General features: G+C 34.5%; 1 protein-coding gene across 1 annotated transcript; it reads left to right on the top strand.

The window, feature by feature from the left end:
- The first annotated feature begins 719 nt into the window (after positions 1-719).
- ndufv2 (NADH:ubiquinone oxidoreductase core subunit V2) lies at positions 720-16,653 on the top strand. Its single transcript, XM_079612853.1, has 8 exons — positions 720-872; positions 1,865-1,927; positions 2,351-2,413; positions 7,934-8,050; positions 9,606-9,774; positions 11,226-11,335; positions 13,099-13,175; positions 16,490-16,653. The coding sequence occupies exons 1-8, from the start codon at positions 831-833 to the stop codon at positions 16,581-16,583; spliced, it is 735 nt and encodes a 244-aa protein (XP_079468979.1). The 5' UTR covers positions 720-830; the 3' UTR covers positions 16,584-16,653.
- The last annotated feature ends 2,708 nt before the right edge of the window (positions 16,654-19,361 follow it).

The following is a 19,361-nucleotide window of genomic DNA, read 5'->3' as shown; positions in this document are numbered from 1 at the left end:
AATTGATGCCTACGATTTATTTCCTGGAAAGGGAGCCGGAGTTTCTTTGACCAAGCAATATTGTTCGCTGAATCTACAAAACACGGGAATTTCTTCTAGACCAAATAACTATAGGCTATGCACAAAATAATTGAATATCTGAATCTACTACAATTTTAAGTTTTAAACTCTGCATAGTGAATTTCAACTTCTTCCATCCAGATGAAGGTATAGAATCCCAAAGTGCAGAACTAAGCGGTATAAAAATAGTTTTGTCCCAGCGGCCATTAATCAGAGGAGCAAAATGCATAGATGACATAGAAACTATGCTAGTCATCTATTTATATTTTTTTAAAAATGTCAAATGTTTATTGTTTGTGTTTGTCTAAATGTATGGATGACACTCTGACACTGCAAACCAAATCTACCTACGGGTACAAATAAAGGAACCTGAACCTGAACCTACTACTCTAGTGGCTCAGTAAATAATAAATAATAAATAATAAATTGGAATAAACCCCGTTTGTTAAAAAGATAAATAAACAAAACATTTTGGCTCACATTTCAGTTACAGTATTGCATTATAAACCCGTATAGCACGTAAGATCAACTTCTACAAGACAAGTGTGTACGCACGCTGATTGTCAGTTATTTTTATCGTGGTATGTCAAGGACACTACTAACTGTGCAACTATATTTTTTGTTTGCCGCTCGGTGTTCCATTATACAGCCTCGATGCTTAGAATGTCACTTGTGTAACCAGACCCGCTCAATCGAACTCGCATCGCTCGATGTCCGCCATTGCTTGTGTTTAGTGCGGTTTAGTGTGACCGACCGAGCGCATTGAAAATATGTTTTTATCTTCAACGCTGCGCTCTGCCGCGTCCTATGCGGTAGGTTTACTTTATACATGTTTTAGTCGTATTATTAATGAGGTGGTTAGAAGAATTGCATACGAATTTTGCTCTAAAAGCAGCGTTGACATCTGTGCAAGGACATAAAGCTAATACGCTAACAGCTAATGATGAGGCCTGATTGTGGTTATATGTCATTAAAAAAAGGAATGAAACATTTTGTGAATACTAGACACTCGTTAAAAAACAGCTAAGGATTTTAATAATTTGCCTTGGGGAAAAATGTTTCTTTTATTAGACGTTATTTGTGTGTATGTATGTATGTGTGTGTGTGTCTCTCTATATATGTGTGTGTATATATATATATATTTATATATATATATATACATACATGCATACATGCATGCATACATACATACAGGTGAAACTCGAAAAATTTGAATATCGTCCAAAAGTTCATTTATTTCAGTAATTCAACTTTAAAAGGTGAAACTCTTTACATGCAAAGGGAGATATTTCAAGCCTTTATTTGTTATAATTTTGATGATTATGGCTTACAGCTTATGAAAACCTTTTCACAATATTCTAATTTTGAATTTGGGGGTTTTCATAAGCTGTAAGCCATAATCATCAAAATTATAACAAATAAAGGCTTGAAATATCTCACTTTGCATGTAATGAGTCTATAATATATTAGATTCACATTATAATACATATAAAATATATATAATATGCATTACCATTGCAATGACTAATGCAGAGAGACCCAGTCAACACTGAATACACTGAACAGAAAGCATTAAAGAGCATAAGCACGGTATACATTGGGCATATTTCATCAGTGCACACAATATGCACAAAGTTATGAATTGCACAGACAGTGTTTTAACTGCACACATTCAGCAGTGTGCCAAGAACATGAGTTTTTTTAAAGTCTCTGACTTTATACTCAATAGTTTTCTCAAAGTATTTCCTACTGAACACTTGTTTATAAGTAAAGGCCATGTGTCATGATTGCGTGTCTCCTGCAGGCGAGGCAAGTGCGCAGTCTTCACCAGACATCGGCTCGCGCTGGAGCGGGAGGAATCTTTGTGGTGAGAGACTTTACTTTTCTTGTTTCTTCTTTATTGCTGTGTTTGTAATGATCTTCTGCACATGAGACACTTATGCCTGGTTTCACAGACAAGGCTTAAACCTAGTCCCACACTAATGCCTCCTGCTACAGACTGTGCGATTTCGGCAAACCTGTAAGATCATTACTAATCAACACTGTATGACACTGATCTAATAAACTTGGGTATGTAGACTGTACGATGATGACATTTATTGAATCATAGGCTACGACGCAAGATAGTATAGAACAGGGCTGCTTGGTTATAGCAAAAATCATAATCTATATTATTTTTGGTCAATATTGAAATCGTATTAATATTAAATATCAGTGAATTTTTTTACGGCTTATATTTTTGTAGCATTGATGTTGTTGTTGGGGTGTTTACCTGTTTTCATTATTTCAGCACCGGGACACACCGGACAATAATCCAGAGACTCCATTCGAATTCTCTCCAGAAAACATGAAGGTGAGGGAACTCGTTTGTGTTTTTCACAACATAACATGTGATCTTATTTATTATACTACAGGGCCGTTGAATGCTTGAATCTGATTGGTTGACGAACGTTCTATGGTGTGCAATTATTTTCAGGGAACCGCACGGCTAAAGTAGTACTTAGGTAAAGTTGGTTTTATATTCGCATATTCGCACATTCGCGGACTTCCGCGTTCAATAACTCGTGAACTAAACGTTGTTGCTACACAAAACACCTATCACATATAACTACACATATAACACCAGAAGCTACAACCTATTTTTCCTCAAAACGATCTTTCCTTCGCAGTGGACAAAATACATTGATCTCTATGCGCAGGCTTCTAAGAAGGGACCATCTGCAAAGTGCAAACCTGAAGGAAAGCTCGTTTTGAGGAAGATTAAAATATTGAAACAATGTTATTTGTGTAGGAACAATATTCAGCTAACAAGATATTGAATATCTCGGTGAATATCTGAATATAAAACCAAATTTACCCAAGGTTCAGACTGGATCATGACCTTCAGTACCACATACGTGGACAGCGCCACGAACATAGTCAAGTTTTCAAAAAAAAGTTGCCAAACAGGGTAAACATAGTTTTAGGTTTGATATTTGATGCGTATTCACCTAGACTGCTTTAGTTTACTTTTGTGTATTCTACATACAGTACGCAAATATTTTTATGTAAAACTTACAGTAATTCACCAAATGTATTTTTTCATGTTCCAAAGGTTGTAGTACTTTCCTAGTGACCAGATTGACTTACTACAGGTCAAATTGTGACAACAACTCCCTTACTGTACGTACAATTGACAAATAAGTTTATGAAAAAATGACTGTGATTCGCTGTAAGTATTTTTTCGTGTTTCAAAGGTTGTAGCACTTTCCTAGTGACCAGACTGACTTACTACAGGTCAAATTGTGACAATACCACCCTTACTGTACGTACAATTGACAAATATGTTTATGAAAAAATTACTGTAGTTCGTTGTAAGTATTTTTTCGCGTTTCAAAGGTTGTAGTACTTTCCTTGTGACCAGACTGACTTACTACAGGTGACATTTTGACAATACCACCCTTACTGTACGTACAATTGTCAAATGTTTATGAAAAATGACTGTAATTCACCTAAAGTATTTTTTCGTATTCCTAAGGGCGTAGTGCTTTCCTAATGACCTGACTGACTTACTACAGGTGAAATTTTGCCAATAACTCCCTTACTGTACATACAGTACACAAACATTCAGGCTAACCATAAGCTACATTAGCATTAAGATAATTTAGCTTGCTAATCTGGTTAACATGCTTTTGTGTTCTCATTCTTACACTGAAGGCTCTCCTCGGCAGTTTAGTAAGACAGTGTCAACTGAGTGGCACAAGCTGCTAAACCACGTACCACTATCCCCGAACCAGTCCAGTCGTGGGTTCGAATCCTGTGTGGCACATGCCCAGACCGCAAGAGGTACTGTGGCCTTAAGTGGTGGAAAAGTTGCTTCTTTTCCAGATATGGCGTCTATATGTGAAGGAACTCAATAAATACCAACATGCAGCAAATGTATATAAAAATGTATAATTTTGAGTTGCTTCTCACTTGAAGTATGGACCTTATGCACAAAAACACAACTTACCAGTGGCGCAATGGGATGAGAGTCAGGCATCTCACCCAGAGATAGTGGGTTCAAGCCCGTGTGGAACGACTTTATAAAATTGTGTGTAATGTTGTGTCATATCGATTCCTTTATTATTTATCATTGTACTAATATTTCTTCCTCTTGGGTTAGAAATAAGTTTGTCTTGTTCATTATGTGTTCATTCTCATCTGAACTTCTGTTCATTTTGAGTTAATTTTCACCTGTACTTCTGAACCAGCTGTTTTTTCATGTATGTTCAATTTCTGCTGTTTTTACTCTTCCTGCTCTTGCTGCTGCTTTAGGGGCTTGGCCCCGTATCGCTGCTTGCAGCTATATTTCCACTTGTTCCTTAACCTGTAACCAAGAATACTAACACACACAGACACAGTTTCTTCAAGATTGGATTTGGCCAGGCTTTAACAATAAACAGGAGAGTATTCTCAAAACAACAAGATAACATGTTCTTTCTCTCACACTTTAAATCAACTGTAAAGTAAAGACTTTAACTAAGAAATGGTCTCTCAACTATAGACTTCAATGACCCCTGCTGAGACCATTGCTAAACTTGAATCATTACAATAAGGGTGTTGCTTATTTATAATGTTGAAAATATGATTAAGCTAAAATCTTTACTGTTATTTTAATCAATGAAAGAAATTGTACAAGGAACAACAGTTCTAATACTTACTTTTATCTAAAACATTTATCAAAATGAATTGAGTAGAGTGATCACTAGGAACATACTATAACCTTTGGAACGTGGAACAAGCTGAAATTACAGTAATTTTTTCATAATACTATCTATGTACTGTACTTACAGTAAGGTCGATATTGGCAATATTTAAACTGTAGTAAGTCAGTCTAATCACTAGGAAAGTACTACAGCCTTTAAAATATAAAAAAAACATTATAGGTGAATTACAGTTTATTACATAAACATATGTAATAAACATGTAATAATGTGTATTACATAAACATATTAGATGATTGTACAGTAAGGGAGGTATTGTCAAAATGTCACCTGTAGTAAGTCAGCCTGGTCACTAGGAAAGTACTACAACCTTTGAAACACGAAAAAATACTTACAGTGAATTACAGTAATTTTTTCATAAACTTATTTGTCAATTGTACGTACAGTAAGGGTGGTATTGTCACAATTTGACCTGTAGTAAGTCAGTCGGGTCACTAGGAAAGTACTACAACCTTTGGAACATGAAAAAATAGTTACGGTGAATTACAGTAATTCTTTCATAAACATATTTGATAATTGTACGTACAGTAAGCGAGGTATTGTCACAATTTCACCTGTAGTAAGTCAGTCCTTTCACTAGAAAAGTACTACAACCTTTGGAATATTAAAATAAAATCACTATAGGTGAATTACAGTTTATTTCACAAACATATGCAATAAAAATATGTAATAATATATGTAATAATATGTTTATTACATAAACATATTTGATAATTGTACAGTAAGGGAGGTATTGTCAAAATTTCACCTGTAGTAAGTCAGTCTGGTCCGTAGGAAAGCAATACAGCCTTTTGAACACGAAAAAAAACTTACTGTGAATTACTGTAATTTTTTAAAAAACATATTTGTCAACTGTACGTACAGTAATGGAGTTTTTGTAAAAAATCTTACCTGTAGTAAGTCAGACTGGTCACTGGGAACATGCTACAACCTTCGGATAGTAAAAAATCCCTTTGGTGAATTAATGTAATTTTATTCTAAAAAGTACTTATGTAAATTATGTACAGTGAGGCAGGTTTCCTAAATACAATCATTATAATGCACTTTTTATTGTTGCTAAAGTACAATCAATAGCATTAGAACACATAATGTGAGAGATATTTGCTGGTACATCTGTAGTTTGCAAAAATGTAGTTGTCTGTTTGCACACAATGAAAAAAAAAGACAACTTTTTAGACGGTCCCTATCTTGTTCACCGCGCTACATTGGACATTCAGTGAACATTCGCAAGTTTGTATGCCATTAAAACAATACTTGCCCATTTTGATCGATTGTGGAAAATGTTGTAGTTCACCATCCTTGTCCTAAAGATCATGTAGCTGCTTTTATTTTGCAAAAATATGCTTTATTGCATATGTTATTGAGACACTTTTTAAGCAAAAAAGTGTGAATGTGCGAATATAAAACCAACTTTACCTAAGTTAAAGTAGTTCCGGCAGATCTTGACCGCATTACAGCTCCATATCAATATCCCATGCACTTGATCTGCAATTTTCAGTGTCGAACTTCACAATCAATGGAGATATGCAGTTTAATTTTAATAATAATATATATAGTCCTATATATAATCAATAGAAAATTAAACTGAATATTTAAATAAATTGATAGTCCTGTTGCACAGGTTTTCGTAATTATTGCAGATAATATAACAAATAAATAATTATTGATAGGCCCTTTATTTGTTAAAAGGGCTTTGTGTTTCATTTATTAGGCTAGTGTCACTAATAGAAAAAAAGAATGAACGAATAAATAAAAACAAATTGAATTAATGAATAAATAATAATATTGGCGCACATGCTTCTCTCTCTCTCTCTGTGTGTCTCTCTCTCTCTCTCTCTCTCTCTCTGTGTCTCTGTCTCTCTGTCTCTCTCTCTCTCTGTCTCTCTCTCTCTCTCTCTCTGTCTCTCTCTCTCTCTCTGTCTCTCTCTCTCTCTGTGTGTCTCTGTCTCTCTCTCTCTCTCTCTCTCTCTCTCTCTCTCTCTCTCTCTCTCTCTCTCTCTGTCTCTCTCTCACACACACACAACTGCATTAATGACTGTATAAAGCCGGGGACACACTTACTGTAAGGCCGGTTATGAATGTAATTTGATACTTGTGACTGATCATTTCAGCGCGTTCAGTGTGTGTTCACAGCGGTGTTTAAAATCTGCTGCGTTCACAGTCAGAGAATGTTTAGTGGTTAAGTGTGTCCCAGCATTACTCTGCTATCAGCGGCTCAAACCTCCGCTAACTCTACAATGACGTTTTGGAATTAGCAACGGAGCATGGGTTTAGATGCGCAAGGAATTAGTCCTACATACAAGCGCGTTTAAATGACAAAAACTTTACAAATGTCTTGAAATACATAATTTGAACAATATTTTGAGGTGTGGTAAGGTGGTGTGAATTATTAGAAACGAGATGTGAATTATTTGAAATATAATGCACACCCTGTTTTACCCTGTCTCAAATTGAGCCGTTCGATTTTGTGACGTCACAAAATCGATGCCCCTCCCACGATTGTTGATTGACAGGAGCTTTCAACACAGACCCGCCCTCGCGCATGAGTGAGCTGTCAATCATAGTCCGCGCGTCAATGTTGATACGCTGGAGCACTGTCTATGAGCAGAATGACGCATTTTTTTTAGATGCCATTCTGCTCATAGACTAAAAAATGTGTACAAGTGTTAAAGTTAACTACACTAAGCTTACTTTTGTAACGTTATATGGTTTATAACGGTGTCTGTTACTGACTCAAATGTTGTCATGGCAACACTCCAACGTGCGTTGTGTCAGAGGGGCGGGGTGAGCAAAGCTCATTATCATTTAAAGACACATGCACTTAAACGGCGTGCTGAAAACAGAGCTGTTTTTGACCAGGTAAAATTAGTGTTTTCTTACAATACTAATGAGAATTTTTAATTAAAGTATATTACAAACTTTCAATTTAGACCCTAAAGAATCATATTAGCTTGTACAAAAATGGCATTATATGACCCCTTTAATGCATGGCATGTATAACTTTTTTTCTGTCAAACTGCTGCACATTTTGCTCTTGTACACAGCCAAGATCAAATATGTCTTGCTGTTGTCGGACATGTTGATTAAAGATGACAGCTGTGTGTTTGTGGTTTATGGCATGTTCACAGAGAGTTGAGGCCATCATTGATAACTACCCCGAGGGACACAAGGCGGCCGCCACTATTCCTGTGCTGGATTTGGCTCAGAGGCAACATGGATGGCTTCCTATTTCTGCAATGAACAAGGTGAGAGGCGGAGCTTCCCACAGGTGCTAAAAACCTGGTTTGTTTAAATGCGAGGATACATTTTATGAGTTCTTCCATTGGCTAGAAATTGCTCTCTGAGTGCAGCCTCTGTTAAATAATTTTTTTTTTATCCTGTAATCACAAATGTGTCCCTGGATCACAAAACCAGTCATGAGTCACACGGGTACGGTATATTTGTGGCAATAGCAAAAGGAGTCAAAAGGATAAATTATTCTTTTATGCCAAAAATCATTAGGATATTAAGTAAAGATCATGTTCCATGAAGATATTTAGTAAATTTCCTACCGTAAATATATAAAACATCAATGGAAAGCTTATTTATTCAGCTTTCAGGTGATGTATACATCTCAATTTAAAAAAAAATGACCCATGTGACTGGTTTTGTGGTCCAGGGTCACAGATGACTGGAAAATCATGGACAAAGCCATCATGGAAATTCGTTGGTCAAAAATTGTGGAGCCCCGTTAATAATCGTACAGTTCAAATGTGTAAAATGTATTAATAATAATACTTGCAATTATAGTTTTAAAGGGGTATTATGCTTTTTTGGGATATTTCCCAAACCAATCAGAGCACAGTGTGCTTTTCAGAAGGAGGGGCTTCATAGAGGCAGGAACTAAACAGAGTGTTACTGACAGACTGGGAAGAGAGGAGCCGCAACAATGGAGAATATGGGAAAATAATAAACATTCAAGCATGAAAACCTGTTCTAGTAAATCCCGGAAACAAAATCAAGACTTTGTAAAAGATAATAAAAAAATTAATTTCATAAAATATTTTTTGTGACATAAAGTCTCAGTTTCATAAGTAGTTTAACTGCATCTTATTTTGTGCACATCAGTGCATTTATTTACATCACTCAGCCTTCATGAAAAAACATGCATTCATAATAATAAATGCATTTACATTTTCATGTTCATACTGTAAAGTATCAAACCAGTTATAGATCATTAAGGAACGTCATCCAAAATATGAATAGTCTGTGTCTATATAATATGTAACAGACCCTGCCCTATAATTTAGTAATTTTTTTCTCTTTTATACTCTTTTATTCAAATAGAAGCTTCTAAACATGTTTGCTATAATTCCAGAGGTGCTCAAACTTACTTTACTTGCATTATAAAAGTATTTTAATGCATTAATTATTAATTGAAATGCACTTTATAATGCATCGTATGAATAATCATAAACAATTATACTCACCTATTCATTGAATACACCTTTAGAAAATAAAACGCATTAAAACACATGACAAACAACCAATTTTAGATGTTACAAGGAATCTGCAAATATTATAATGCATTTTAACTTTCGTTACAATTATTTATGAAAATATGCAAATCGTTATAATGTACATTATGAATACCTTTGCAATGCATTATACATAAAGCCTTTAAGTGTTATTAAATACACAATAACATTTAAAAAATGCTGCTGACAGTGAATGTCCAATTTTCTTATATTAATATTGTGTTTTTCATATTTTTGTCGTTCCCCAGCCTATGTCTGATGTGATTTTCAACTTCTCCTGCAGGTGGCGGAGGTCCTAGGCATCGCCCCAATGAGGGTTTATGAAGTCGCAACTTTCTACACCATGTTCCTCCGTCAGCCAGTGGGAAAGTACCACATCCAGATCTGCACCACTACTCCCTGCATGCTCTGCGACTCCGACAGCATCCTGGAGGCCATCCAGAACAAACTGGGTGAGCAAGAACTGGGAATACACTCGCACGTCACCAATAAACACACTCGCCACATAAACAAGCTGAAGCCACGCTACAAAAAAAAATGGCCTCAAATGTGAATTTATGTGACCCTGGATCACAAAACCAGTCACGTGACGCACGGGTATATTTGTGGCGATAGCCAACAATACATTGTATGGGTCAAAATTATAGATTTTTCTTTTATGCCAAAAATCATTAGGATATTGAGATCATGTTCCATGAAGATATTTAGAAAATTTCCTACCGTAAATATATAAAACATGTATTTTTGTGAGTGAATGCAGCACAATCGTGAACATAAATGCACAACTTTAAAGGAGATTTTCTCAATGTTTCGATTTTTTTGCGTCCTCAGATTCCAGATTTTCAATAGTTGTTTGTCGACCAAATATTGTCATATCCTAACAAACCATACATCAATGGAAAGCTTATTTATTCGGCTTTCAGGTGATGTATACATGTCAATTTCAAAAAATGTACCCATGTGACTGGTTTTGTGGTCCAGGGTCACAGATGACTGGAAAATCATGGACAAAGTCATCATGGAAATTCATTGGTTAAAAATTGTGGAACCCCGTTAATAATCATACAGTTAAAATGTGTAAAACGTAATAATAATACTTGAAATTATTGTTTTAAACGGGTATTATGCTTTTTTGCGACATTTCCCAAACATGCTCAAATTGCTTTTCCAATCACAACACACTGGTCCAGCCGACCAATCAGAGCACAGTGTGATTTTCAGAAGGAGAGGCTTCATAGAGACAGGAACTAAACAGATCCCGGAAACAAAATCAAGACTTTGTAAAAGAGGATACTAGGTCCCCTTTAATTTAAAAATTTTTTAAATCCAAAAATCATTAGGATATTAAGATCATGATCCATGAAGATATTTAGTCAATTTCCTACCGTAAATATATAAAACATGTATTTTTGTGAGTGAATGCAGCACAATCGTGAACATAAATGCACAACTTTAAAGGAGATTTTCTCAATGTTTAGATCTTTTTGCATCCTCAGATTCCAGATTTTCAATAGTTGTATCTCGACCAAATATTGTCCTATCCTAACAAACCATACATCAATGGAAAGCTTATTTATTCAGCTTTCAGATTATGTATACATCTCAATTTCAAAAAATTTACCCATGTGACTGGTTTTGTGGTCCAGGGTCACATATATGAAAATGCTAGGATAATAATTCAGAGGCTTTGCTGTAACCTTTTCCAGACAACATAGTATTTTGAGTTGGAACGAATTCAGAAGCTATTAATTGACTACAGGAATTAATTGTCAGGGAAGAGAAAATGTCTTATTTTTTGTGCCATGAAAGAAAGAAAATCAAATGGATTTGGGATGACATGAGGGCGATATAAATATAATACCTATGCATTTAATCCTATACTGAACATGATCTCTCCTGTCAGGTATCAAAGTCGGGGAGACCACACCTGATAAATTATTCACGCTAACAGAAGTCGAATGCCTCGGGGCTTGTGTGAACGCACCAATGGTCCAAATCAATGATAACTATTACGTGAGTATGATTACAAAGCTCATTTTTGAGTCTGGTTGTGTGTCGGCGAGAGGCTAGTTTTAATGTCTCCTCTAGGGGAGGCCGTTTCTCTGTTAATGAAGTCAAGATGAACAACATTTGCTCCTGTGGTGAGAGTAGCATCTTATTGATAGTCTTATTAACAATGATAACTGTTGGGTAGCATGTGGGATGCGATCACATTACACGTGTAGAATAATAATAATAATAATAACTATCTTCTGATTGGCTGATAATCAACCAGGTAGCTTAGATGAATGCAGAAAGTACAAACAAATGAACTTTGCATGCTATAATTGTACTACTACTACTACTAATAATAATACTAATTAATATTATTATATTATACATAATCAGATAATAATAATATTGACAGTGCATAATGTTTATTGTGATTTATTATAATTGTAAAAATAGTCAAAAAACAACTAAATATATAATAATTTTTTATAATAACACATATTCTAATGATAATATTACAATATTGATAGTGCATATTTTTTGTACAATGTAAAAAAACACACAAAAAAACAATTTCTATCTTTAGTTTATACTCGGTGAAACTAAAAAAAATAGAATATCGTGCAAAAGTTAATTTAATTCAACTTAAAAGGTGAAACTAATATATTATATAGACTCATTACATGCAAAGTGAGATATTTCAAGCCTTTATTTGTTATAATTTTGATGATTATGGCTTACAGCTTATGAAAACCTTTTCACAATATTCTAATTTTGAATTTGGGGTTTTCATAAGCTGTAAGCCATAATCATTTCGGATCAATTTTCCGAGTCTCAGTTTAAGTTTGTTTCTGTTAAGCGTAGCCCTGAATGACCTGCCGCCGGGTTAATGATGCGGTTAGCCTCGTGGTTAAAGAGAAAGTCCCCAGAAAACACCTGTAGTGGCTGAATCTCACAAAACCTGTCAAGAACATGTCATCATTTACAAGTAATTATGTTTCGTTTAAAGAAATTGAAGCCTATTTTTAGGAACAGTTTAATTATTGCATCTCAGTTGTTATAAAAACTAGAGATGCGCCGATTACAATTTTCTAGGCCGATTCCGATTTCATTTTTTCTAACCACTTTACAGCACACAAATATTTATTTTCGATATTTAAAAAAAAAAAAAAAAAAACATATACTTTTACCCAAACTGAATAATAAAAACAAATTTAAATGGGTACATTTTCTATAAATATTTTTGAGTCTTCTTTTCTGACATAGCTACTCCAGTTCTTGTTAAAACGCACTAGACATGCAAATTCTGTGCAGTTTGGGCATTTTTTGTGTGAAATCATATTTATTTTGTCCAGTAAAAGTGTGCTTTCACTTTATGAAAGATGCGCCGGGGTCAAAATGCGCGCCGCTTGCCGGTGTTAAACGGCCGTAATTCACAAGTTTTCCTACATGTGTGTTCCTGTGCACGTGTGATGCTGATGTTGCGCTATGTTAATCATGCGGCGCCCGAGTGCATTTGATCGGCATTAAATCTGCAAATGTCAGACGTGAAAATCGGCCAATTCCGGTCACCAGCCGATCAATCGGTGCCTCTCTAATAAAAACACTTTATTTTCTTTTTGCATAGTTTTATTGATTTTGGTGTTTTCACTAAATCCACTCTTGCAGAGTTGACGCTCGAGCTCATACATTTATCTCTTTGTTACGGCAGAGATCAGAGAATAGACTGTAATGAGTTAGCTCTCCATTAATGGGTGTTTCCTGTGCTTTGTTTTGGCCTGTAGGAGGACCTTAAGACATCAGACATGGATCAGATCATTGATGAGCTGAAGGCAGGGAGAGTTCCTCCTCCTGGGCCCAGGTACAGAAATCTGTCGACATCTAGAGCTGCACGATTAATTAAAAGGTCGAGCAGGACGTCCTCCTCCGGCCCTCGTCCTGCTCGCCACAGTCGTGATTTGATTCAAACAGCCATGCAAACTTATTCCTAAATGTGACCCTGGATCACAAAACCAGGCGCACGGGTATATCTGTGGCAATAGCCAACAATACATTGTATGGGTCAAAATTATCAATTTTTCTTTTATGCCAAAAATCATATTTAGGATATTAAGTAAAGATCATGTTCCATGAAGATATTTAGTAAATTTCCAAACGTAAATATATAAAACATGTATTTTTGTGAGTGAATGCAGCACAATCGTGAACATAATGCACAACTTTAAAAGAGATTTTCTCAATGTTTAGATTTTTTTGCTCCCTCAGATTCCAGATTTTCTAATAGTTGTATCTCGGCCAAATATTGTCATATCATAACAAACCATACATCAATGGAAAGCTTATTTATTCAGCTTGCATATGGTGTATCAATCTCAACTTCAAAATTGTGACCCATGTGACTGGTTTTGTGGTCCAGGGTTACAAATGACAACGATGTGGCAATGTCCATTAAACCTTTGTTTGAATACGATCACATTCAAATCTGTGTTGGCATTGCTCCTGACCCAGAGAGAGCAGTTGTCATGTCTTGATGATAAACAGTCTCTTCAAGGACACAGTATCATTATTTCTGTTATAATAATTCAAATTATCACAAAAGTACTGGGTTAAAATGTGACTTTTGTAGGGATAAAAATAGAGTAAATCACCTTTTCAAGGTAATTTGATGGTTCAAATATAGATTACGTCGTTACACCAGTAGGTGGCGACAAGTGCCTGGTAAAAATGTATTTGTTATTGAATAATTAATTCAAGAGATTGTTCAAAAATGCTGATTCATCAAGTAATGAAACAAGTGAAGTCTTATGAGTAAGTCATTGAATCATTAATTCAAACTGATTTTTAAAAAACACATTAAATCAATATTTATTTAAATAGACTGCAGCAATTAATTTTTTTTTTCAGAACCTCCGGTTAATTACATGTTATTTTGTTTAGTTGTGTATTCAGAATTGCGATCTCTATTAAAAAATAAATAAAAAAATAATTCTCAATTTATCCCAAATCGTGCAGCTCTACTTCTTTCTACTTTTAACATTACTTTATATATCGATCGTGATAAAAATTAATCAACATCACAATGATTTTTAAAGTGATTTCTATCTGGCAATTACATTTATTAATGTCTCTGTCATGAGATTATTTCCTTGTATCACAAATATGAGTTTAATAGCATCTCTGATTTAAACTTCAAGTTCATGGAAATTCATCAGTGAAATTATCAAATATTTGATTTGTGTCATGGCATTTTTTCAATATATTTTGGCTGTTTATGATGTATGCATTGTTACATTTTTCATAGTGTTTCTTTAGAGAAAAACATGCCTTAGTAATTTTACAATTTTGACAAATATCTTGATCCTAATATTTGTTTAAATTAGTCCCTCTGATTTACCCCTGGATTCAGAGGGACTAAATCCCCCCCCCCCCCCCCCCCCCCACACACACACACTCACTCCATTTTTAATAATAATTTCAGAGCAAATACAAAAATATTAAGCTATATACGATGACCCATCAAAAGTTTGTAGTAATTACAATTTGGTAATATTTGAGAAAAGTCACCAAGGCTGCATTTATTTGATAAAATAGTAAAACCGTAATAATGTGAAATATTATTACAAAATTTAAACGTATCTGAATATGTTTTAAAATGTAATGTTTTTCCTGTGATCAAAGCTGTTTTTTTTCAGCATAATTAACGCCAGTCTTCAGTGTCACATGACCCTTCAGAAATCATTCTCAATAAGAAACTGAATTATTCTGAACTTTTCACCGTTAGTGTATCAAACATCATCAAAAGGTCAAAAGATATCAAGGTAACCTATATTTTTTCAAACAATAATTTTTATGTCTAAAAAGCATGTTTAAAAACAACACGAGTTGACCAACTCTAAAAAAATAAAAAATATGTAAATATAATATTTTTAGTCTGCATAGAACAGCAGTGAACTTGAATGTGAAAGCAACTCCTCTTATTTGTTTAAAGATCTAGATCTATTACAGAAATTTGATAATTATTACAGATTATCCGGTTCAGAGTCGAGTGTAGTTTGGTTGTGATGTCATTGGGGGTGTTTGGGACTTTCACAGATGCAAGCTTTATTAAAGATATTAATCATCTTATGAATATGTTTGATAATTATGGAAGTGTTTTAACATACAAACAATTTATGCGAATCCATAGTTTTAAGGAATTTATTCCTGTCATTAAAGCTATTTCCCCTACTTTGATTCATCTTATCAAAAGTCATATTCAATTTAACTCCACATTAATGATGAATCTAAAATTAATATTAAACGGCATTGAATTGATTGATAAAAAAAATGCAATAATCAACATATTTGTACAATATTTCAAATACAAAATAAAATATCACCAAGTGGAAATTTTTTTTTTGGAACTCTATTATTGATAATATTAATTGGAAGACTGCTTGGTTAGTCCCCTTTAAATATTGCATTAATAATAAAATCAAAGAAATACATTTTAAAATTTAGCATACCATTGCAAGATACTCTGAGATTGACGATTTATGTTCTTTTAGTAAAAGTGGGAAAGAGGTGTTGACGCATTTGTTTTTTGAATGCAAAAATTATCCAAAATTTCTGGAAGGAATTGGCAAAATTTACCTTTAATTTAGTAAAAAATTAAATGCTATTTTACTTTAAAGGATATTATTGTGTATTATGAAAATAAAGTTAACAAAGGTCTTGAATACATAGTTAATTTATTTATACTGTTGGCAAAATTTTATATCCATAAGCATAAAAATATTTAAATACATCCCCAATATTTAAGATGTCTAAAATATAATATCTAAAAATATCTAAAAAACAAAAAGTCATTAACATGTTTAAAATATTTCTTTATATAAACGTTATTTAAAAGTTTCTCCTTGTTTTGTAATAGTGTATGCTATGTTGGTTACTTGTTCCTTATGCAATTAAAAAAGAAAAGAAAAAAAGATGCAAGCTTTATTAAAAGGACAGTTATTTAGCTTAGTTCTCATAGACGCCCCTATTATTTATTTGACTTCCTAAGATGAAGCAACTAGAGGTCTAAAAACGAGTCTAATTAAATAAGGACATTATGTGATACGTGTGGTTAGTTAATGAGTCAGTTAACACACTAAAGACTGTTTTAATTGATTGCAATGATCTCTCTTCCATCAGGAATGGGCGTTTTTCATGTGAACCCGCTGGAGGTTTGACCTCCCTGACAGAACCTCCTCCTGGACCGGGCTTTGGTGTGAGAGCTGACCTGTAACCGGACCTCCGTGGTCTTGTAAAACCTCAGACATGTTGTGTATGTAAATAAAATATTATCATTAATTATACTCAATATAGACCAGAGTGTGGTTCTTCTGAAATTATTTCAATTGTTTCAATAAATGAAAAGCATGCACATGAAAATATTACAAAACATGCACGTTATTTTAATATGCACTTGGGTTAAACATTATTACATTTATTACTGAATGCTCCACAGCTAAAGACATATTCCTGAATACACAATAGCATATTCCAAACTAACTACTGCAATTGTACTGAAAATACTGGAAACTATAACATATAATGTAAATATATGTGTATATGCAATATTTTTAGGCTGCATTTTTAGTAATTATGTACAGTAATTTCACCTCAAATCACACTTCATGTCAGTGACAGCAACACACAAGTAATAAATAGTAAACCACAGGCAGTGATATGGATCATTACGACGCTTCCACCAATTCTGTAATCATTTATTTATTTTATATTGTAATTAAAAAAATGAAAGATTGCAAATAAAATATTTTTCGCTCCATAAATATCTCTAATGATGCTTGACCTTTTATCATGCAGATATCATGCAGAATCAATAATTCATTTTGTTTTACGTGTGTAGATAATAATAAATATTTCCAAATATGATCATTCAGAATTAAAAGAGGCATATTAATGCATGCATATACAGATTTCTTGAGACTGGAGTGTTTATTTAAATGGGTTATGGAATATTAATACTACGGTAATCTAAATATGAACAAGTTCTAATTATTATTGACTGTGCATATAAACATGGTCCATAAATATCTCTAATGTTGCTTGACCTTTTACAATGGCAGATATCATGCAGAATCAATAATTCCTTTTGTTTTATGTGTGTAGATAATAATAAATATTCCATTAAATATGGTACAATTTCCCCCCCAAATATGATAAATAAGGATCCCGATTAAAAGAGGCACATGCATGCATATACAGATTTCTTGGAACATTTATTTAATGAGGTTATGGAAAATTAATACTAATCTAAATATGACCAAGTTCTAATTATTATATTGACTGTGCATATAAACATCTTCTTCATCCCTATTAATATTCTTTAACAACACATAAAAGTAAGCACATCGATTTTTGGTATTCCATTACTTCGCATTTATTTGATGCAAAACCCATCCATAAAACATAACCTCACTGAGAGTGGCAGATATGTACAGTACACAGCATGTATAATAAACAAGTCACATCAAAAGAGCATGCATTTCTGAGGCTGATGATCCATAGTTAAACCTTACTGTGAGTGACCATACAATGGCAATACTAATATACCATAGTACATATCATATACCACTGCATTTACAGTAGTTAGCAGAACGGTATCCAGCGGTATTGGCAAGGACTTCACGATACGATACGCATCACGATACATGGATCACGATACGATTTCATCACGATACGATAAATATTGCGATATTCCACACAGTTAACTAAAAATGTAAAACCAAAATAAAATTACGTTTGGTGTTACGGTGAATAAAGTTACGGTGTGATATCTGAGTAGTCTTACATCAGATCACATTGATAAATCAGCAGAAGAATTGAGTCAAAACAATATAATAAAAAATTTCCTTTCCAATTTATTTTTTAGCTGCCATAACAAAATAGACTTGAACTTTTAACAATGGACACATTAAAAACGTTAAAATAAAGTGCATTAGATATTTAAAACTAAATTAAAGTGTAGTCGTGCACAGTAAAAGTTAACTCACTGAGGTTATTGTGGGGCTGAGCTTGAATAAAAAAAAAAATAATATTTGTCGGCTGAGTCTGCCATGTCGCTTGCAGCTTTCACTACCGAAATTGGCGCTCTATGGTGCCCGCCCACGGCCACACCCAGGACAGCAAGTTGAAGGAAACCAGAGAATGTCTAATAAGGGGAGAAGGTTCACTCTCGCTACACTTCCGGCTTCTGACTGGTTGCAGTTCCACTCTGATTCCATTTGAGGGCGCTCACAGGACGAGTGCAGAATGAATGGAGGTCTATGGAGCTATACCCCTCAAAATCCACTTTTCTCAAGATATAATTTTTTGTCTAGTAATTTGAATGTTGTATTTGAAAGGAGATGCAAAGAAATTGCACATTGCTGGGTGTTAGATTTTTTAGAGTCACTTATTTGCTTTAAAAAGTCTTTCAAAATGTCAATGACGTCATACACATCGTACGACCAGAGATACTGCTTTACGGCAATCCTTCAGTCACTGTGGTGCTTTCGCGCTCTGCACTTTATTTTCTCTCGAGGCATCGACAGCACAGCTGACACAGGTAAACACACGTGCTAGAAGAGTTTCTGCTAGAAGACATTCTGTTCCCGCTTCGGATGCCATGATGCCATCAAGCGGTATCTCTGGTCGTAACCAGCCCTTCACTGACCAATCAGCGTTCGTTAGCAGAATGCTAGCGTGTTATGGGCAACAACAACTCAACCTGTAAGAAATCGAAAGGACATAAGTACTCGTTCATTCAATTTTCGACCTATAACCCATGTTGAACTTGCCAAACCTACAATCAAATCTGAGATTTCTCAACGGCAATCGGCTGAAAGGGACAAATTTAGCCGTCTAGCCCCATAGACTCCCATTCATTTTGCGCTCGGGGGTGATCGCCCCCAGTGGAACTCTGGTGGAACTACAACCAAAATTCGGTACAATAGGACTTAATAGGGAGTGGGCAGGCGTAGACGGGCTCTGAGGAAACTAAAGCCGCCATACTGCGACA

This window comes from Phoxinus phoxinus (genome assembly GCF_949152265.1).
Source record: "Phoxinus phoxinus genome assembly, chromosome: 5".
Classification (NCBI taxonomy): Eukaryota; Metazoa; Chordata; class Actinopteri; order Cypriniformes; family Leuciscidae; genus Phoxinus; species Phoxinus phoxinus.
Note: the sequence above shows the minus strand (reverse complement) of the source record. Positions and strands in the feature narration are given on the sequence as shown.